At 39.0% G+C, this 23,182-nt stretch overlaps 2 protein-coding genes across 8 annotated transcripts in view; both read left to right on the plus strand.

The window, feature by feature from the left end:
- The first annotated feature begins 615 nt into the window (after nt 1–615).
- LOC133069889 (cytochrome P450 2C42-like) lies at nt 616–15,136 on the plus strand. Its single transcript, XM_061161340.1, has 3 exons — nt 616–624; nt 14,105–14,246; nt 14,955–15,136. Exons 1-3 carry the CDS (start codon nt 616–618, stop codon nt 15,134–15,136), a joined length of 333 nt encoding a protein of 110 aa, XP_061017323.1.
- Nucleotides 15,137–21,218: 6,082 nt separating this feature from the next.
- Nucleotides 21,219–23,182, plus strand: part of LOC133070273 (cytochrome P450 2C18-like) — a 94,896-nt gene continuing 92,932 nt past the window's right edge. For 6 of the 7 annotated variants that reach the window (XR_009696118.1, XR_009696116.1, XR_009696117.1 and 3 more), the window contains exons 1-2: nt 21,220–21,452; nt 22,979–23,141. Coding sequence is in view for 4 of the 7 variants with exons in the window: in XM_061162235.1 (XP_061018218.1) it covers nt 21,285–21,452; nt 22,979–23,141 (331 nt within the window). In the remaining 3 variants the exon portion in view is untranslated. Of the gene's footprint in view, nt 21,453–22,978; nt 23,142–23,182 lie in introns of all 7 variants that reach the window. The other variant, XM_061162232.1, reaches the window with a different exon arrangement.

A 23,182-nucleotide genomic window follows, 5' to 3' on the forward strand; every position in this document is an offset into this window, starting at 1 on the left:
TTCTCCTTTGTTGTATGCAAGCATGCATGTTAAGTCGCTTCAGTTGTGTCCGACTCTGTGCAACCCTATGGACAGCAGCCCATAGGGTTGCTCCTCTGTCCACAGGATTCCCCAGGCAAGAATACTGGAGTGGATTGCCATGCCCTACTCCAGGGGATCTTCCCGACCCAGAGATCAAACCCAGGTCTCCTGCATTGCAAGCAGACTCCTTATCATCTGAGCCACAAATATAGGAAAGAATTATCATAGTGATCCATGGTCATAATTTTCTCCCTCAAATACATCTGTCAACAAAGAAAATTATATATTTGTGAAGTGAAAATTTCTCTCAATACAAAGACCATATTATATTAATATTTATACCACATTTGCTCACCAGGGCTTGGCATATTAAGTAAACCTTCACTAAGTGTTTTTTATTTAAGAAACTACTACTTTCTCTTCTAGATCTGCAATACTTTCCCTGCTCTCCTTGATTATTTCCCAGGGAGTCATAACAGAGTACTTAACAATGCAGCTCATTCACAAAATTATTTTTTGGAGCAACCAAGGAAACACCAAGCATCCCTGGACATTAACAATCCTCAAGACTTTATTGATTGTTTTCTGATCAAAATGGAGCAGGTAAAATATTAGTGACAGCTCAGTTCTTTGCTTATGCATTTTGTGATTCATTGAATAGTTTTGAATTTACTAGGAATGTTTCAGTGGTCAAGTAAGTAATGTCAACAAGCATTTTAAGTACCTATTCTGTGCATATACTGTGTGCACTTAGCATTATGAAAGACACAATATTTAACTTTTAAATAAGTGGAAAAATTGATCTTGCTTTTTGAGTACTAGTAGTCTGGAGAAGGCAATGGCACCCCACTCCAGTACTCTTGCCTGGAAAAGCCCATGGACGGAGGAGCCTGATGGGCTGCAGTCCATGGGGTCGCTAAGAGTTGGACACGACTGAGCGACTTCACTTTCACTTTTCACTTTCATGCATTGGAGAAAGATATGGCAACCCACTCCAGTATTCTTGCCTGGAGAATCCCAGGGACGGGGGAGCCTGGTGGGCTGCCGTCTGTGGGGTCGCACAGAGTCGGACATGACTGAAGTGACTTAGCAGCAGCAGCAGTCTACCTAAGAACAGTCAGAATGACACCTCAGATGAAAAATAAACAATTTCAAACAAGGTATAAAATACAAATATAGTAGTATAATATGAAGATGAGCATGATCGCTGCGCACACTGTATGAGGGAATGGAAAAGAATGACTTAATCTAGCCAGACTTCTGCATATCAGGTGGTTGAAAATAAATTCAATATGTTTGCATGAAGGAAAAGAAAAGGAATTTCAGATGGGTGAATAGTGTATGTAGAGGTGCAAAGGTGTGTGATGGGAAAGAGTAGGTGAATGAAAGAAAGAAGCCTTAATTGAGTGTAAAGTAAAATGAATTGTCATAGACATGGAGTTCAAGGTTGGTATCTGAGGCTCTGAACCCTGCACCATTAGTTGAAAAGACTGTTTTCCCCATATGAACCATTATGGCACCCTTGTCAAAAATCATTTTATTCAGTCAGTGGAAGGGTTTATTTGTGTAACCTCAAATCTTTCCCAATAGCCTATATGTAAACCTTATACCGTAATAACACATTATCTGTTCATCTTAGTTACTAGCTTTGTATTATAGTTAGTTTTGAAATGGAGAGGTGTGAGTCCTCTAACTTAATTTTTAAGAGTATTTTGGCCATTCTCAGTGCTCTGTATTTTCAGATTAATTATAGGGTAAACTCATCAATTTTTGCCAGGAAGACAGTAGTGATTTTGGTAGGGATCTCAAGAAATCTGTAGATCAGTTTGTGGAGTAATGTCATTTAAAAAAATAAGGTGAAAGTCACATACCATACACTTATCTCTTTTATTTTATTTATTTATTTTTTTAAACAACAGAAATTTATCTTTTTACATTTCTAGAGGCCAGACCAAAATCAATGTGTTTGCAGGGTCAGGCTTCCTCTGAATGTTTCAGGAGTGAATAATCCCTTACTTCATCCAGCCTATGGTGACTCCAGACATTCCTTGGCTAGTGGCAGCTTAACTCCAATTTCTGCCTCCATTTTCATATAGCCTTCTCTCTTTTGTGTCTGTGTGTCAAATTTCCTTCTCCTTTCTCTCATAAGGGAAACTGTTCTTGAAGTTAGGGCCCATTCTACATCTAATATGATCTCACCTTGACATCCTTAATTTAAGTACATCTGCAAATACCCTATTTCCAAATAAGGTCACATTCACTGGTACTGGAGGGTTAGGACTTAGACATATCTTTTTGGAGGCAACCCACTGTAATATTTATATAAATATATAATGATTTATAATTGATTTTACATATAGTTATTTATTTTCTTTAAAAATCCTTGCTTTAATAAATCCTTGGTGCCTACATTGTGAAATTTGTTCATCTCTTTACGTATTCAACAAGTACTGTGCTAGGAACTAAAGATACAAAGGTGAGTCTGACAGATACACTCCCTGCCATCATGGATGTCAGAATCTAAAGACAATGAAACTTTCATAAATATATGTGGGGTGCTGTGAGAATAGATGTTTATGATTCTATGGAAATATGTAATAGAAACAATTTCCCTAGTTAAAATGTTATGCTGAAGGTCGGAGATTGATCCTTAAGAGATTGATCCTTCACTATCTTTTTCCTTTTTTTAAAATTTATTTATTTTACTTTACAATATTGTATTGGTTTTGCCATACAATGACTTGAATCCTCCATGGGTATACATGTATTCCCCATCCTGAACCCACTTCCCACCTCCTTCCTCATCCCATCCCTCTGGGTCATCCCAGTGCACTAGCCCTGAGCACCCTGTCTCATGCATCAAACCTGGACTGGCAATTCGAAGTGTACAGTTTATGGCATTTAGTGCATTCACACTATTGCGTGATTACTTGATCTCTCTAATTTCAAAACTTTTCCATCACTCTGCAGAAATATACCCTCCCATTAAATGATCACTAACACATCATGTGTTAACCTGTTATCTGCTTTATATCTCTATGAATTTGCCTATTATGTATTTATCATATGAAAGTTCTCATAGCATTGCCCCTTTTGTTTCTAGCTCTTTGATCTAGTATAGTGTTTAGGAGGTTCATCTAAGTTGCATGCACCCGTGATTTGTTACTTTCTTTTACAGTTGAATAATATTCCATGTTTTCACTTATTGTAATTTCTTATACATTCATCTATTGGTAGACATCTGTGTTGTTTCTATCTTTGAATCTTATGAATAGTTTCACTGTAAACATTTGTGTACAAGTTTTTTGATGGACATTTTTTCATTTTTGTGGGGTATATTTCTATGAGTAGAATTGATGGGATATGTGGTAATTTTATGTCTCGGTTTTGAGGAACTGCCAAACTTTTCCACAGAGACTACAGCAGTCATGTTCCCATGAGCAATGTACACAGGTTCTATTTACCCACATAGTTGCCAATGTGTATTTTCTTTTTTTTTCCGTTTATTTTTATTAGTTGGAGGCTATATTTTCTAATTTTTGTAATTATTAAAGCTAGCCTAGTTAATGTAAAGTGGTATCTTGTCATGGCTTTGATTTCCATTTCTTTAATGACCAATAATGTTGAACATATTTTTATGTGATTTTAGTATAGTATGTCCACCATTTTTATATTTTCTTTGGAGAAATGTCATTCAAGTCCCTTTGCCCTTTTTAAATTGGGGAGCTTGTTTTTGTTGTTGAACGTAAAAGTTGTTTATATAGTTTGGGCATTAAACCCGTATATTATATATATAAAATACATGAAATACAAATATTTTTTCCCATCCCATAAGTTTTTTTTTTTTTTTGCATCTTTGATTGTGTCATTTGATGTGTGTGTGTGTGTGTTCACATGCACACACACTTAGTCATTAAGTTGTGTTCAATTCTTTGCAACCCCATGGACTGTAGTCTGCCAGGCTCCTCTGCCCATGGAATGTTCCAGGCAAGGATCCTGGAGCAGGTTGCCATTTCCTCCTCCAGGGGATCTTCCTCACCCAGGGATCAAATCCATGTCTCCTGCATTGGCAGGCATATTCTTAACCATTGAGCCACTTGGGAAGCCCATACACACACACACACACACACACACACACATACACACACACCTCATGGTAACTGCACATCAAAAATCTCTGTATATAGAATTCATGGTAACCACACCAAAATTCTACAATAGGTACAAACACACAAAAAAAGTGAAAGGAATACAAGCATAATGCTAAAGATAGTCATCAAATCACAAGAGCAGAGAAGAAATAAAGAATGGAACATTGATTTTTGCATTGATCTTATACTCTGGAATTGTGTTGAATTCATTTATTATCTCTAGTAATTTTTTGTGTCAGTTCTATATGTATACTAAATTATTTGCAAATAGTCATAGTATTACTTCTTCCTATCCAAATTGAATGTCTTTTATCTATTTTTCTTGCCTAATTGGTCTGGAAGTGAAATGAAGTGAAAGTCACTCAGTCATGTCAGACTCTGCAACTCAATGGATTGTATGTCCATGAAATTCTTCAGGCCACAACACTGGAGTGGGGAGCTGTTCCCTTCTCTGGGGGATCTTCCCAACCCAAGGATCAAACCCAGGTCTTCCTTAGTTCAGACAGATTCTTTACCAGCTGAGCCACCAGGGAAGCCCAAGAATACTGGAGTGGGTAGCCTATCCCTTCTCCAGTGGATCTTCCCAACCCAGGAATTGAACTGGGGTCTCCTGCATTGCAGGCAAATTCTTTACCAGATGAGCCACCAGGGAATCCCAATTGGTCTGGAGAGTTCTTCTATTTCAATTAAATAATTTTTTACCTGTCAATTAAAACTCAGTAAAGCTTGGAATGGCAGAAAGTGAAGAGGAACTTTAAAGCCTCTTGATGAAAGTGAAAGAGGAGAGTGAAAAAGTTGCCTTAAAGCTCATCATTCAGAAAACTAAGATCATGGCATCTGGTCCCATCACTTCATGGGAAATAGATGGGGAAACAGTGGAAGCAGTATCAGACTTTGTTTTGGGGGGCTCTAAAATCGCTGCAGACAGTGATTGCAGCCATGAAATTAAAAGACGCTTACTCCTTGGAAGGAAAGTTATGGCTAACCTAGATAGCCTATTAAAAAACAGAGACATGACTTGGCCAACAAAGGTCCATCTAGTCAAGGCTATGGTTTTTCCAGTGGTCATGTATGGATGTGAGAGTTGGATTGTGAAGAAAGCTGAGAACCGAAAAATTGATGCTTTTGAACTGTGGTGTTGGAGAAGACTCTTGAGAGTCCCTTGGACTGCAAGGAGATCCAACCAGTCCATCCTAAAGGAGATCAGTCCTGGGTGTTCACTGGAAGGACTGATGTTTGAAGCTGAAACTCCAATATTTTGGCCACCTCATGCGAAGAGTTGACTCATTGGAAAAGACCCTGATGCTAGGAGGGATTGGGGGCAGGAGGGGACGGGAACGACAGAGGATGAGATGGCTGGATGGCATCACCGACTCGGCAGACATGAGTTTGAGTAATCTCCGGGGGTTGGTGATGGACAGGGAGGCCTGGCATACTGTGATTCACGGGGTCGCAAAGAGTCGAACACAACTGAGTGACTGAACTGAACTGAACTGAAAGCTTGGAATACGCAGAGTATATGCAGAGTATATCATGCGAAATGCCAGACTGGGTGAAGTACAAACTGGAATCTAGATTTCTGGGAGAAATATCAATAACCTCAGATACACAGATGACACCACCCTTATGGGAGAAAGTGAAGAAGAACTGAAGAACCTCTTGATGAAAGTCAAAGAGGAGAATAAAAAAGCTGGCTTAAAACTCAACATTCAGAAAACTAAGATCATGACATCGGTTTCATCACTTCATGGCAAATAGATGGGGGAACAATGGAAAGAGTGACAGACTTTACTGGGGGGGGGGGGGGGGCTCCAAAATCACTGCAAATGGTGACTGCAGCCGTGAAATGAAAAGACACTTGCTCCTTGGGAGAAAAGCTATGACCAACCTAGACAGCATATTAAAAAGCGAGACATGACGGCCAACAAAGGTCCATCTAGTCAAAGCTATGGTTTTTCCAGTAGTCATGTATGGATGTGAGAGTTGGACTATGAGGAATGCTGAGCGCCTAAGAATTGATACTTTGGCATTGAACTGTGGTGTTGGAGATTTTTGATAGCCCCTAGGACTGCAAAGAGATCCAACCAGTCCATCCTAAAGGAAATCAGTCCTGAAGTTTCATTGGAAGGACTGATGCTGAAGGTGAAACTCTAATACTTTGGCCACCTGATGCGAAGAACAGGGTCATTTGAAAAGAGACCCTAATACTGGGAAAGATTGAAGGCAGAAGGAGAAGGGGATGACAGACGATGAGATGGTTGGATGCATCACCGACTTGATGAATATGAGTTTGAGCAAGCTCTGCGAGTTGGTGATGGACAGGGAAGCCTGTTGTGCTGTAGTCCAAGGGGTCGCAAAGAATTGGACATGACTGAGGGACTGAACTGAACTGAAAGCTTGAAAATTTTTTATGTATTTAATGTATGTTTGCGTGCATTCTCAATCTCTTTTGTTGTGTCCAGCTCTTTGTGACTCTATGGACTGTAGCCCACCAGGCTCCTCTGCCCATTGGATTCTCCAGGCAAGAATACTGCAGTGGGTCCAGTCCATATGAATTTAAATTTTTTTTTAATTATTGACTTTTGACTGCACTGGGTCTTCATTCCTGCACAGGCTTTCTTTAGTTGCAGCAAGTGGGAGCTATTCTGTAGCTATGGTGCATGGACTTCTCACTGTGGTGGCTTCTTTTGTTGCAGAGCATAGGCTCTAAGGTGCCTGGGCTCAGTAGTTGTGACACATGGGCTTAGTTGCCTCACGGCATGTGGGATCTTCCTGGACCAGAGACTGAACCAATGTCCACTGCATTGGCAGGAAGTTTCTTAACTACTGGACCACCAGGGAAATCCTTACATATGAATTTAAATTTTTTTCTGTTTCTGTGAAAAGTTCTATTTTCATACAGATTCCAGTGAATCTGTAGGTTGCTTTTGGTATTATAGGCATTTTAACAATATTAATTCTTCTTATTCATATACATGGGATATCTTTCATTAATTGGTCCTCTTCGTTTTCTTTCATCAATGTTTTGTAGTTTCAGTGTACAGATCTTTCACCTCCTTAGTTAAATTTATTGTAATTATTTTATTCATTTTGTTTCTATTTCCTAAAGTTCTGTCAGTTTTGCCTCACATATTCTAATGCTCTGATGCACTTGCAAATAATACATTACACTTTACAGTTAATGTCTCTTATAAAAAATAACTATACTTCTTCCTTTCCATCCTTCGTATCATTGTTGTGGTTCATTCCACTTATTTATAAGCATATGTATATTTATATATATGTTCATAACCATTACATAATCAAATGCACTGTTATTATTTTCTGTAAATTTTTATCTGTTAGAGCAATAAAGTAAAACTTTTTATTTTACTGTCACTCATTCCTTCTTTATAATCATTTCTTTATGTCAATGTGTTTCTGACCTATGTGATTTTCTTTCTCTCTAAAGATTTTTAAAACATTCTTTACAAGGCAGTTCAACCGGCAACAAATTCCCTCAATTTTGTTTGCTCAGAAAGTCTTCATTTCTCCTTCACCTTTTAAGGAAATTTTGAAGGGTACAGAATTTAGATTGTTGGTTTGACCATCTGTATGTCTTCTGTGGAGAAATGTCTGGTTAGGTCATCTGCCAATTTTTCAATTGGATTTTTTTTTGTGTGTGTTGTTGAGTTGGATGAGTTCTTTGTATATTTTGGAAATTAAGCACTGGTTGATCACATAATTTGCAAATGTTTTTCTCCATTTCTGTATGTTGTCTTTTTATTTTACTTATGGTTTCCTTTGCTGTGCAAAAATGAGTAAGGTCCTATTTGTTTATTTTTGCTTTTATTTGTATTGCTTGGGAGACTGACTTAAAAACGTTGGTATGATTTATGTACCAGACACACTTATCTAAGCCTACCCCTGAATGCTGCAAGAGTTTAATCTCCAGGGCACAAAAATAATTGTGCAGACCCTTTGTGCATAGCCAGTAGTTGTTCAGCAGAGGGACTGATTCCTAGAACTTCCTCTCTGTCTTTTGTGTGACATTACTCTAGCAATGCCATCCTCACAATATTGAGTGTCTAGACATGTGACAAGGAAAGTTATTTGTTTATTTAGGTTTTCTTTGATATTTTTTTGTACTAATGATAGGCTGTGTACACATAACCTCTGTATCTCCAAATCAAATCCAAGAAATGGAAACACTAATAATATTGTTTTACTAGAACACTGCTTTTCTTAATGACTTTGGAGTAATTTTGAATTGAGAAATCAAAAGCATGTGTGAAGCCAATGTTACTGATGGAAATGACTTTTTACTTAACAAGGGAACACATTCAGTGAGTTTAATCTGTCTTAATTGTGTTTATTATATAATAATAGACATGTCACTGGGGCCCTGGAGATTATAAATGTATCATAAAAATTATTGCTAGTCTAGGGACATGTTTACAAAATATGCTTTTTTGCATGCTAACTATCCCTTCTACTCTATTTAAAACTGCCTGCTTATTGTCTATTCTCTGTCGTATCATTGCCTCAATCCTAAAACAGCATTCAGTTCAGTTCAGTTGCTCAGTCGTGTTCAACTCTTTGCAACCTCATAGACTGCAGCACGCCAGGCCTTCCTGTATGTCACCAACTCCTGGAGTTTACTCTGATTGATGTCCTTTGAGTTGATTATGCCATCCAACTATCTCATCCTCTGTCATCCCCTTCTCCTCCTGCCTTCAATCTTTCCCAGCATCAGGGTCTTTTCAAATGACTCAGTTCTTCACATCAGGTGGCCAAAGCATTGGAGTTTCAGCTTCAACATCAGTCCTTCCAATGAATGATCAGGACTGATTTCCTTTAGGATGGATTGGTTGAATCTCCTTGCAATCAAGGGACTCTCAAGAGTCTCCTCCAACACCACAGCTCAAAAGCATCAATTCTTTAGCACTCAACTTTCTTCATAGTCCAACTTTCACATCCATACATGACTACTGGAAAAACCATAGCTTTAACTAGACAGACCTTTGTTGGCCAAGTCATGTCTGTGCTTTTTAATATGCTATCTAGGTTGGTCATAACTTTTCTTCCAAGGAGCAACTGTCTTTTCATTTCATGGCTGCAGTTACCATCTGCAGTGATTTTTGGAGCCCCCAACAATAAAGTCTGCCACTGTTTCCATTGTTTCCCCATCTATTTGCCATGAAGTGATGGAACTGGATGCTATCATCTTAGTTTTCTGAATGTTGGGTTTTAAGCCAACTTTTTCACTCTCCTCTTTTACTTTCATCAATAAGCTCTTTAGTTCCTCTTCGCTTTCTGCCATAAGTGTGGTGTCATCTGAATATTTGAGGTTATTGATATTTCTCCTGGTGATCTTGACTCCAGCTTGGGCTTCCATCTAGCCGGGCATTTCACATGATGTACTTTGCAAACAAGTTAAATAAGCAGGGTGACAGTATACGGCCTTGACATATTCTTTTCCCAATTTGGAACCAGTCCATTGGTCTATGTCTGGTTTTAACTATTGCTTCTTGACCTGCATACAGATTTCTAAGGAGGCAGGTAAGGTGGTCTGGTAGTCCCATCTCTTTAAATATTTTCCACAGTTTATTGTGATCCACACAGTCAAAGGCTTTTAGGATAGTCAATGAAGCAGAAATAGATATTTTTCTGTAATTCTCTTGCTTTCTCTATGATCCAAAAGATGTTAGCAATTTGATCTCTGGTTCTTCTGCCTTTTCTAAATCCAGCTTGAACATCTGGAAGTTCTTGGTTCATGTTCTGTTGAAGCCTGGTTTGTTGAATTTTGAGCATTACTTTGCTAGCATGTGAAATGAGTGCAATTGTGCCATAGTTTGAACATTCTTTGGCATTACCCTTCTTTGGGATTGGAATGAAAACTGACCTTTTTCAGTCCCATAAAAAACCATCAACAAGAGAATGTTGGATCCCACCAAAAAAAGATACCCTGCATCCAAGGGCAAAGAAGAAGCCTTAACAAGATTGTAGGAGGGGTGCAACTGTGTTTAAAATCAAATCTCAGACCCACCAGAGATGCTCAGAGGGCACAAACAAAACCTTGTGTACACCAGGACTGAGGGCAAGGAGCAGTGACCCCCTACAGGAGACTGAGCCAGACATGCCTTTGAGTGTTTGAGTGTCTCCTGTGGAGGCATGGGCCAACAGTGACCTGCTGTGGGGACAAGGACTCTGACTGCACCATACCTGGGAGGTGCAGCATGTGGCATAAGTCTTCTTGGAGGAGATTGCCATTGGCCCACCATAGAGCCACAGAGCAGACAACACACAGACCGCAGAACAGTTATAACAAAGAAGTTCTCACACTGTTGCAAAAGTTCTAGGGCCCACAACAGATTTCCCAACCTGGGGATCTGGCAAAAGGACAGAGAAACCCCAGGGAAACAGACTCTTTGAGGGCATGACAAAACCTTGTGCACACCAGGATAAAGGAGCAGTGACCCCACAAGAGACTAAGCCAGACTTGCGTGATTGTCCTGGAGTCTCTGGTATCCCTCGCATCAGGAAACTTCCACAAGCTTCTTATCCTCATCCCTCAAAGGGCAGATAGAATGGAAACCACAATCACCAAAAACTAACCAAACTGACCACATGGATCACAATCATGTCTAACTCAGTGAAATCATGAGCCATATTAGGAATAGAAGAGAGTTTTATTTGAGCCAAATTTAGGTGTAAGCCTGTGAGACAGCCTCTCAGATCACTCTGAAGAGCTGCTGTGGAGAAGCATGATTTGCAGCACAGTTTTATATCTTGTCAGAACAAAGTACATCAAGCAAGTCAGGAAAACATTCCTTCAAGTTTTCGTTTTTTTCCCCAAACATCAGCATGTTTACAAAGTCAGTATGGCCTTGATGCCTGGGAAGGGAGTCTTTTCAGCTTTGATGTCCCAAGAACATTTAATCTGTATTTTTAATATTCTCTATTTCTGGTCAGTCAACCCTTTTAAAAAATGATTAAACAGATGGACAATGTATGTTTGATAGGCCACAAAGAAGCTGTTTTCCTTCAAATAAAATTCAGGTTAAATGAAGTATAAGCCAGAATGACTTCCCCATACCTCAGTATGTAAAAATTTCTTCCATTAATATCAGTTTATCTATCTGTCCATCTACCCATTAACACCTCACTACTTTAGTGTGTATGTCTCATTAACAATAATTTGTATAAACAGAACAATAATATTTACACTCAAGAGTTACCATGAATGCAATCATATTATCTAATGTATAGCCTGTATTTAAAGATTCAATTCAAAAATGATTTACCTAAAATATACTTTATAACTTTTTTTTCTTTGCAATTTAGTGTGTAGCCTAAGGACAAGCATATAATTTGGTTACTTTTTCTCTTTAGTTTCCTGTTATCAATTCTCTTTGCTTTGTATTTCTTTCAACATTTAAGTTTGTGAAGAATTCAATTTAGTAGTTTTGCAGCAGGTGATTATTTTCTAGACATTAGATTTCAGTTACTATTTGCTTAGACAGCTATGTAGATGCATTTGTGTCTTCCACTGAAATTTATTTGGGAGTTAGGGATACATAATGTCACCCTATTATTGGTATGTGGCGTTCTTCACATAATAAAGTAGTATCTACCAGATTTCTCCTTGGGAGAGTTTCATTTGTTTTTATATTTAATTAATAGATCTTCACGACCCAGATAATCATGATAGTGTGATCACTCACCTAGAGCCAGACATCCTGGAATGTGAAGTCAAGTGGGCCTTAGAAAGCATCACTATGAACAAAGCTAGTGGAGGTGATGGAATTCCAGTTGAGCTATTTCAAATCCTGAGAGATGATGCTGTGAAAGTGCTGCACTCAAAATACCAGCAAATTTGGAAAACTCCACAGTGGCCACAGGACTGGAAAAGGTCAGTTTTCATTCCAATCCCAAAGAAAGGCAATGCCAAAGAATGCTCAAACTACCACACAATTGCACTCATTTCACACGCTAGTAAAGCAATGCTCAAAATTCTCCAAGCCAGGATTCAGCAATACATGAACCATGAACTTCCAGATGTTCAAGCTGGTTTTAGAAAAGGCAGAGGAACCAGAGATCAAGTTGCCAACATCCAGTGCATCATTGAAAAAGCAAGAGCATTCCAGGAAAACATCTATTTCTGCTTTATTGACTATGCCAAAACCTTTGACTGTGTGGATCACAATAAACTGTGGAAACTTTTGAAAGAGATGGGAATACCAGACCATCTGACCTGCCTCTTGAGAAACTTGTAGGCAGGTCAGGAAGCAAGTTAGAACTGGGCATGGAACAACAGACTGGCTCCAAATAGGAAAAGGAGTACATCAAGGCTGTATATTGTCACCCAGATTATTTAACTTATGTGCAGAGTACATCATGAGAAACGCTAGGCTGGAGGAAGCACAAGCCAGAATCAAGAGAAATATCAATAACTTCAGGTATGCAGATGACACCACCTTTATGGCAGAAAGTGAAGAAGAACTAAAGAGTCTCTTGATGAAAGTGAAAGAAGAGAGTGAAAAGGTTGCCTTAAAGCTCAACATTCAGAAAACTAAGATTGTGGCATCTGGCCCCATCACTTCATTGCAAATAAATGGGGAAACAGTGGAAACAGTGGCTGACTTTGTTTTGGGTGGCTCCAAAATCACTGCAGATGGTGATTGCAGCCATGAAATTAAAAGACGCTTACACTTTGGAAGGAAATTTATGACCAACCTAGACAGCATATTGAAAAGCAGAGACATCACTTTGTCAACAAAAGTCCGTCTAGTCAAGGCTATGGTTTTTCCAGTGGTCATATATGGCTGTGAGAGTTGGACTATAAAGAAAACTGAGTGCCAAAGAATTGATACTTTTGAATTGTGGTGTTGGCGAAGACTCTTGAGAGTCCCTTGGAATGCAAAGAGATCCAACCAGTCCATCCTAAAGGAGATCAGTCCTGTGTGTTCATTGGTAAAACTGATGTTGAAGCTGAAACTTCAATACTTTGGCCACCTGATGCAAAGAGCTAACTCATTTGAAAAGACCCTGATGCTGGGAAAGATTGAGCGCAGGAGGAGAAGGGGATGACAGAGGATGAGATGGTTGGATGGTATCACTGACTCAATGGACATGGGTTTTGGTGAACTCCAGGAGTTGGTGATGGACATGGAGGCCTGGTGTGTTGCAGTTCATGGGGTCGCAAAGAGTCGGACACGACTGAGTGACTGAATTGAACTGAATAAAAGTCTATGGTGTAGTACTTCAGGTCTTTGTAAATCTAACTTCTCAACCATTCACTCTACAGTTTTAGCATTTATTGATGCAACTTCCTTGGGTGATCATATGCTGAATTGTTGTAGAAATATTTTTCTAATTTTATCATTGTTTCTGTTTCTAAACTGAGACTAATGTGTAATGAAATCTGCCCTATACTTTCAAATAAGACAATCTGCATGAAAATGATAAGCACTAATAGTTGCTCTAGTACCTATTACTTTCACAGAAGAGTTATTTTTAACTAGATCAGATATCTGTTTACAAAGTACTATGGACAGATAACTCCAAACACCTCAAGTTCCAATAGTGATTTCCATTTCAAACCATTGTCCACATATGAGAAGAGTGGAAATTGAAGTGATGAAGCAGCTGTTGGGGACGCACACCCGTGTCCAAATGTGGTGATAAGCAAAATGGATTCACCCTAGGGCCCATGTACTCACTATTCCAAATGCTCTTGAGGTTTACTTTAGCAACATCACTGCCACTCATCTTTAATTTTTGTTTATTCCTTGCTCTGTCTGCCACTGTCTTGCTCAAAATGCCACAGCCCTTCTTTGGGCCTAGGATTCCTCATCCATAAGTCATAAAATTGGACTAAATGGTTTGCAACATTTGTCCAGTTCCAGGACTTCTGTGTAGTTCAGTTTATCTTCATCTGTTCTTTCCAGGGCACAGATGTATTAACATCACTGACTTCTGTGCTACATGATGACAAAGAATTCCCCAACCCAGAGGTATTTGACCCTGACCAATTCCTGGATGAGAGCGGCAACTTTAAGAAGAGTGAATACTCCATGGCTTTCTCATCAGGTAACACAAGTTTATTTTCTTCATCACTTCAGAGAGCAGGATACATTTCGGGCATCAGCTGGAACTGACATCCTGAGCTAGGAATGGTAAAAAATACTCTTTTTTCCATGATGCGGGGCAGTAATCACAATGTCCACACACTTTCCTTCCCCTTAATACATCATCATTGTTGGGCTAGATTACTGGAGCTTGGAGAGGTGACCCAGTTCTTTCAAATTCAGAAATAAAGTTTGAGCTACATTCTGAAACTGTAAGTAAAGTGCATCTTAGAAAAAAGAAACTCTGTGTTATAAATCTTTGAAACTTCAAGGTTGATGAAGAGTAAATAGAGCAGAGAACAGAGGCTGTGGAGAATGGAAAGAAATACATTGGACCATCAGAACAGAAAATAGAATGAATATATGTGTGTTCCTAGAGAAAGATTGAACTTGAAAATATCAAATTGCAGCTATAGTATGAGAATACTTAATGAAGTATGTGGTATAGTACTGATACTCAGTAAATGTTTGTTGAAAGAAGGATACTCGCTAAGATAGGATGTAAGTGGATAGCATGTATGTCTACCCTTTGTCCATCTGTCTATCCAGCCATTCTGCCTTCCTTCCATTCACTGAAACATTCATCAAATGGTTACTGCATAGTCTCTTTCTGACAGCCAGAAACACAACGTTCAAGGAGTATATGTACTCTATGTGTTTGTGTTTCCAGAGAAACGGATTTGTGTGGAAGAGGGTCTGGCCTGCATGGAACTGTTTTTATTCCTGATCACAATTTTACAAAAATTTGCCTTGAAATCTGTGGTTGACCCAAAGGACATTGACACAACCCCAGCTGCCAGTGGGTTAGTTTCTGTGCCGCCTTCTTACGAGCTCTGCTTCATTCTTGTGTGAGGAATTCTAGATCATCTGGCTTCAACTGTTTATCTTCAGGGCATCACTCACCTCTTTCCCTTCAGTTTTCCTGAGAATTCCTTCTCTGACCTCTCATCTCATTGTGCTGTTTCACTGCAGAAATGTATTTGCTATTCTCCATATTCTGTAACATTTGTATTGGCCATCACATATGCTAATAATTGTCTAATATTGAGTATTATTATGTAATCACTACAAAATATAACAAGATGGTTAGTGATTACCAGTGTACAGCCCTCTCCTGTGCATGTTCGAAATAAAAGGTGTAATTTGATGAGTCAGTTCTCAGACTCTCCCTCTTTTGTGCATAGTGCACATACAAAATGGAAGAAAATGTGCAAAAAGGTCATGATGTTTCTCCAAATTATAAGCCAGTACATCTGGCATTCCAAAGGATAACAGCTTTTCGGGGGACTTGAATGAGGAACTCACTTTATCTTGCCTGTCTTGGAACATTGACAGGACTCTTGAAGAAACCTGGTGACAGCTAGAACAGAAAAGTAGGCTGCACTAGCATGCAAGTTTGAGACCTTCAGAATCTTTGACTGAACTGATTGGTGAGGTTCTTCATCTACATGAGACTAGTTACTGTAGATTGGGAGAACTGACTGTTGGTGTAATGTGCAAACACCAATGCAGAGTGTCAAGAAAAATGAAGAAGCAGAAGATACATGATGGAACAAAAATATAATTCAGAATAACAGCCACAAAGATCATTACTGAGTTCAGGAGAACAGTAAAGAAATGCAGAAATTTCAACAAGAGACAATTTAAAGGAACCAAACAGAAGTCAGATAATTAAAGAATATAATAATTGAACCTAAGACATCATTAGAGGGTGCACAGCAGACTGAATCAGGAGAAGTGATCAGTGATCTAAAATATATATCATTGGAGATTAGTCAGTCAATCAGGGGATTGAAAGAAAGAATAGGAAAAAGAACAGAATACTTAAGAGATTTCTGGAACACCATGAGATGGACCAATATGAATCTAGAAGGAGAAGAGAGAAGGAGAAAGGACTAAAAAGCTTATTCAAGGTAACAATGTCAGAAAATCTTCCAAATCTGGGAAGGAAGTGAACATAAAAGTCCTGGATGTATAAAGAATCTCAGATTTTAAAAAAATCAAAGTAATCCATTCTGAGACACACAATAATTAAGTTGTCAAAAATCAATGACCACGAGAGTGAAAGCAACCATAGATAGCAGCTTGTTATATACAAGGGACTCCACAAAGCTGTCAGTAAATTTTAGAGCAGAAACTGACATGAGAGAAAATAGAACATATCCTCAGAGTTCTGAAAGAAAAAATAAAATCTTAGATTTGAGGACACTCATATGCTGAAAGTAAATGGCTAGAAATGACTTCCCTGATGGTTCAGCAGTAAAGAAACCACTTGCAGTGCAGGAGATGTGGTTTCAATACCTGGATTGAGAAGATCCCTTGGAAGAAGAAATAGCATCCACTCCAATATTCTTGCCTGGAAAATCTAATGGACAGAGGAGCCTGGCGGACTGCAGTCCACAGGGTTGCAAAGGATTGGACATGACTTAGAGACTACACCACCACAAACACATAGTTGAATTTGTAGCATTGTGTTACTTTCTGCTGTGAAGCAAAGTGATTCAGTTATGTATATGTATATGTTCTTTTTCATATTCTTTTCTATTATGGTTCATCACAGGATATTGCATATAGTCCCCTGTGCTATACAGTAAGACCTTGTTTATCCATCCTATGTTTAATTGTTTGCATCTGCTAGTCTCAAACTCCCAATCCATCCCTCTCCTACCTTTCTCCCCCTTGGCAACCACAAGTCTGGTTTCTATGTCTGTGACTCTATTTTGTAAATAAGTTCATTTGTGTAATATTTTAAATTCCACATATAAGTGATATCATGCAGTATTTGTCCTTCTCTTTCTGACTTACTTCACTTAGCATGATCACTTCTAGGTACATCTGTGTAGCTGCAAATGTCAACTGTTGCTAAGTAAAGGCAAAGAGGGAAATAGACAGCATGCAATGCTTGTATTAGAAAAGGGAAAAAAATGGACGTATCTTTACCTAGACTAAGGAAAAAATAAGACTCAAATAAATAAAATCATAAAGAGAAACCTGTACAACATTACCACAGAATAAAAGGATCATAAGAGACTATTATGACCAATTATATGCCATTGAAGAAAGTTAGAAAAGACATACAAAGACTAAGGAAATTGAATCAGTAATCAATAGCCTCCTGACAAAGAAAAGCCCAGGACCACCTAGTTTCATTGGTGAGTTTTAAATACTTAAATGTAGAAGAATTAATGTTAATCCTTTTCAAGGTCTTTCAGAATGTGAGAGGAGGGAACACTTCAAAATTCTTTTTTTTTTTTTTTTTTTTTTTTTTTTGAGGCCAGAAATTCTGTGGTTCCCAAGTCTGGCAAAGATGCTACCCAGAAAAGAAAACTACAGGTTAGTTAGGATTCCTTATGATGATGGATGCAAATATCTTCAATGTAATTCTAGCAGAAAAAATTCAAATGCCTATTAGGAGTATCCTTTTGTTAGGTAGTTAGAATAGGAAAAAGGAGTCCAGAATGGCGGTGACTAAAAGACAAGGAAGGGAAAAGCCCATGAAAATAGAACAAAAGAAGGTCCAAGGACCGGAATGAGGACCTCAGGTAGAACAAGCAGCACTCCTGGCTAGGCCAGTATACACAGGGCAGGTCTAGGAGGATGAGAAAAAACATAAAAAAGGAGCCAAAGGGCTGGGGGTCTCTCTCACATGCTCGCTCTCTCTCTCTCCTCTTCGCGTCTTTTGGGTCACCATGCCCTCATGCCTCAAGGATGTATTTTCCTTTATTTTCTAAATAAAACTGAGCTGTAACACAGAGCTGTAACACTGATCTGTCTGAGAGCTGTCACATGATCTGTCCAAGGGCTGAAATACTGGTCCATTGCTTCAATTTTTTGTTGTAATGAGACAGAACTGAGGAAATTACACACTGCCCCAACACTCAACATTCAGAAAACTAAGATCATGGCATCTGGTCCCATCACTTCATGGCAAATAGATGGGGAAACAGTGGAAACAGTGGCTGATTTTATTTTGGGGGGCTCTAAAATCACTGCTTACTCCTTGGAAGGAAAGTTATGACCAACCTAGATAGCATATTAAAAAGCAGAGACATGACTTGGCCAACAAAGGTCCGTCTAGTCAAGGCTATGGTTTCTCCAGTGGTCATGTATGGATGTGAGAGCTGGACTGTGAAGACAGCTGAGCGCCAAAAAATTGATGCTTTTGAACTGTGGTGTTGGAGAAGACTCTTGAGAGTCCCTTGGACTGCAAGGAGATCCAACCAGTCCATCCTAAAGGAGATCAGTCCTGGGTGTTCATTGGAAGCACTGATGTTGAAGCTGAAACTCCAATATTTTGGCCACCTCATGCAAAGAGAAGACTCATTGGAAAAGACCCTGATGCTAGGAGGGATTGAGGGCAGAAGGAGAAGGGGATGACAGAGGATGAGATGGCTGGGTGGCATCACCAACTCGATGGACATGAATTTGAGTAAACTCTGGGAGTTGGTGGTGGACAGAGAGGCCTGGCGTACTGCAACTCATGGCGTTGCAAAGAGTCGGACATGACTGAGCAACTGAACTGAACTGAACTGAAAATCACTGCACATGGTGATTGCAGCTATGAAACTAAAAGATGCTTACTCCTTGGAAGGAAAATTATGACCAACCTAGGCAGCATATTAAAAAGCAGAGATATTACTTTGTCATCAAAGGTCTGTCTAGTCAAGGCTATGGTTTTTCTGTCCATGGCATTTTCCAGGCAAGAAATCCTGGAGTGGGTTGCTATTTCCTCTCCAGGGGGATTTCTGGAGCTGAAACCTGAGCTCCTGCTGCATCTCCTGCATTGTAGGAAGATTCTTTGCTGATGAGCTACAGGAGAAGCCCCCTTTATTTCATTATTTCTGACAAAGTCAGACTCCAAGGGGCAGCAAAGCATTTGGGTTTGGAGGCAACTGGGAGGCTTAGAAAGGCTCTTCCTTCTATTGCCTGAGCAAGTTTTATCTTTTTGTTTATGAGGAGGGGAGAGTACGCTATTAACATTTCTCCACTTGAGAATCTATGACCCTTTTCACCTTGGGGTCCAGGGAGATGCATTTATTGTGATGCCTGTTGTTTTGTGAACTGTCAACATGGTGCATATTCAGAGTACCATTTTAGGGTATTTGGTTTTGTGGGGTTTTTTTCCTAAAATTGTTCCTGAGACAGCTGTGGTATATATGAGAGGGCATCACAATTGGCATCAGAAAATTTCAGTTTAAATCCTAATTTTATTTATTATGAGCCTTGTGACACTGGATGGTTATCCTCTTTACCCAGAATCTCCCTTTCCCTCTTTTGAAAAACACAAATTTACCATCTCTACCTTCCAGTGTTTGTTTTGTTGGTGTAGTCCTGGGATTTCCAGGTAAAAGTCATGTTGATTTACTTAGACAACTATTTTATATGTCTTTAGTCATTCAGGATGCTTGAATTATGTTATTGTTAACCATGAATTTCCAGAATGGAGATCTGGTTGAAATCAAGTGTTTATTTGGGATTTGTTAGGACTGTTGCTCAGAAGACACATATCCAGGAAGTACTTAAGCCGTGTTCTTCCACACTACAAAATGAGGAAGTTTATAAGGGCAAAAATTACAAATTGTGTCAAAAATTAGGATTGAATATTTTGTAATAATTGTTAATGGAAAGTAACCTTTAATAATTGTACAAAAAATTAAAAATTTTAAAAAGTAAGGATCTTTAGAATAGAAAATCATCCTGGATTACCTGGTATGCCCAGTGGAATTGTAAGAGTCCATGAAGGAGGCGGTCAAGGGGATCAAAGAGCTATGAAGATGCTGTGCTGCTGACCTTGGCGATGCAGGAGGTGGTATGAGCTAAGGAATGCAGGTGGCCTCTAGAAACTGGAAAAGACAAGGAAATGGATTCTCCTGAGAGCCTCCAGGAGGAATGCAGCCCTGTCAACACCTTAATTTTCAGATTTGTGACCTCTAGAATTGTAGGATAATAAATTAGTGTTGTCTTAAGCCAAGGAAAAAGAAAAGAATTAGGATTGGAGATGGAAAGATGTAAAGATGCTTGTTAAGCAAAGGTTGGTTGTGTCTGAAATGATTAAATAGTTGTGAAGCAGGCAGTTTGAAACTATAAACTTGTATTTAATAGCTACCAGTATATATCATTTTGCAAATGGCTGGTGGACTCCTTGAGTTTGACACAGTTCAGAACTGAAGTAGTCAGTGATGCAGGAACGTGTCTGAAATCACATCCACAATGACTGCTCACAGTTACTCCATTTTGATTTTCTCAAACATGTCATCATAACTATCTTATGAATAGGTAACAGTAATGTTGGGTTTCTGTGGTGGCTCCATGGTAAAGAATCCACCTGCCAATGCAGGGAGGCAGGTTCGATCCTTGGGTCAGGAAGATCCCCTGGAAAAGGAAATGGCAACCCACTTCAGCATTCTTACCTGGGAAATCCCATGGACAGAGAAGCCTGGCAGGCTACAGTACATGGGGGCACAAAGAGTTGGACACAACTTAGTGACTAAACAGCCACAAGTGCAATGTTAGTACAATGCATTCAAATACTTCGAAGTCTTTCACTTTCAAGGACAAAATACCTAGCATTAGATAGAGCATTCTTTTCAAATAAAGAGGGTATGTATTACAGTGATTGTCCTCAAAGTGATACATTCACAGCTGGTCATTGATTTAAATCCAGAATTTCAAACCCGTTTTGTCGTTAGATCTTTTATTTCTCTAGTTCTCAATCTTGGTTGCATAATGGAAACACTTTGTAAAATTATAACTGGAACACCATCTACTGTGATTAAACCAGAATCTCCAGAGCGGTCACTGGACACAGAGAAAACAAGACTAAAGGACAGTTTATTTTGATTTTTATCAGTGGGGTAAAGTCTACTCAGAATAGAGTGCAAAGTGGATATAACTGATTGGCCTGTTTATATGGGAAAGGCCAAGGGTGAATTACCAGGGATTATTATGAAATCTTTAGACTTCATGCTGACAGCCATCTGAGTGAGAAGAGACGGCGGCAATGGATCTGGCTGTGGCCCTGGTGCTCTGCCTCTGCTCTCTGCTTCTCCTCTCACTCTGGAAACAGAGCTCTGGGAGAGGGAAGCTCCCGCCGGGCCCCACTCCTCTCCCGATTCTTGGAAACATCCTACAGTTAGATGTTAAGGACATCAGCAAATCTTTAAATAATGTAAGTAGACTTTATGCTCCTCCAATGTCCTGAAAACAGTGAGTAAATTAAGCCAAACTAAAACAATTATATATATATATACATAAACTTTGATATTTCCCATTTTGGTTTTTTTTTTTTAGGTCTGTCATTGCCATAAGAGAAACAAAATAATGTGTTTTGTGAGTAGAAGAGCATTGCTCTTTGAATGGAGCAATCAAAATAATAAGGTGTCAAAAGCTAGAGTATTGCTTCCCTTCTTTATATCACAGCCATTTGCTGTGATTTGGGGCGGAAGGTAAATTGGTAATGAAGTGTTTGGCAATAAAAAAATCTCCTTGCAGAAGACGTGTACTATATAAGCTGTGTATTTTGTTCAGATGGTCAATTCTATGAAAACAGAACTTTTCTGAAGAAGCACATTGGGCTTGGTATGAAGGAAATAGCTCTGTGTTCAAGACCAGCGTGAGTGAGTGAAAGAAAGAAGTCGTCAGTCAGGGTCCAACTGGCGGCAGCAGCATTCATTTGGATTCTGCAGGAAGCTGCCGTCTGTATCCTGTGAATGCCGCAGGATGGAAGATGATGTTCTTCCATGAGATGCTGCATGTCCTGGCACTGCCTCTATGATGTGTCCTCTCTTTCTGTGTTAGTGACACCAGCGGATCTCAAACAAGGCTGGGCGTTAGAACCATTTGATCTTATTTTTTTAAAATATAGAATTGTGTATATTCAGCAATTTGCAATGGCCTATAATGGAACAGAATTTGAAAAAATAACATGTTCTATATTTATGTATTATATATATTATACATGTGTATGTATATACGTACATGTATGTATGTATACATATACATAAAACTGAATCATATATACACATGTGATACACATTGTACAATATGTATATATACAAACATATATACATACATATATGTGTATATATACACACATACATATATATGTATATAAAACTGAATCAGTGTGCTGTAATCTTGAAACTAGTACTGTAGTTTTGTAACAGTACTATAAGTCAACTATCCTTCAAACAATAATCATAGCATTCATTACAGGACTGGAGAATGAGAATTCTCATGGGAAGAACTCTACATGTAACTCTGAAGCAGTCAGCTGGGTGTTGGTTTAAAGGTGGGCTTTGAGGAATCATATATCATTCAAGGATCAGAAGTTGAACAAGGAAAGATTCAAATTTCAATCCTCTATATATAGTAACTCTGGGACACTGGCATGAAATGGAATTCCTTGACTATGGTTTCCTTATTTATAAGTGGAGCAAATAAACTTGCTGAAGGTGTTGATATGAGGATTAGTTGTCGTGTACCAATTACTTTGGCCATTGCCTGGCATTGCAGTTCATCCATTAGTGGAAGCTGTAACAATCACCATCATGTTTAGGTATTGAATTCAGGAATATTTAGGCTGTATGTGGCAGAAGAAAAACATAACTGTTGGATGATAACACGTTCTGCATCAGGCATAATGTATTATCAAATATTGACTTCTTTTGCTATTACATGCATCTCCATTCCCAGCTCTCAAAAGTCTACGGCCCTGTGTTCACTCTGTATTTTGGCATGAAGCCCATGGTGGTCTTGCATGGGTATGAAGCAGTAAAGGAAGCTCTGATTGATCTGGGAGAGGAGTTTTCTGGAAGAGGCCGCCTCCCAGTGAATGAAAAAGTTAGAAAAGGACATGGTAGGTGTCCATGTGCGCATGCTCTGCATTCAAAATGGGGA

This window comes from Dama dama, chromosome 15 (genome assembly GCF_033118175.1).
Source record: "Dama dama isolate Ldn47 chromosome 15, ASM3311817v1, whole genome shotgun sequence".
Taxonomy (NCBI): Eukaryota; Metazoa; Chordata; class Mammalia; order Artiodactyla; family Cervidae; genus Dama; species Dama dama.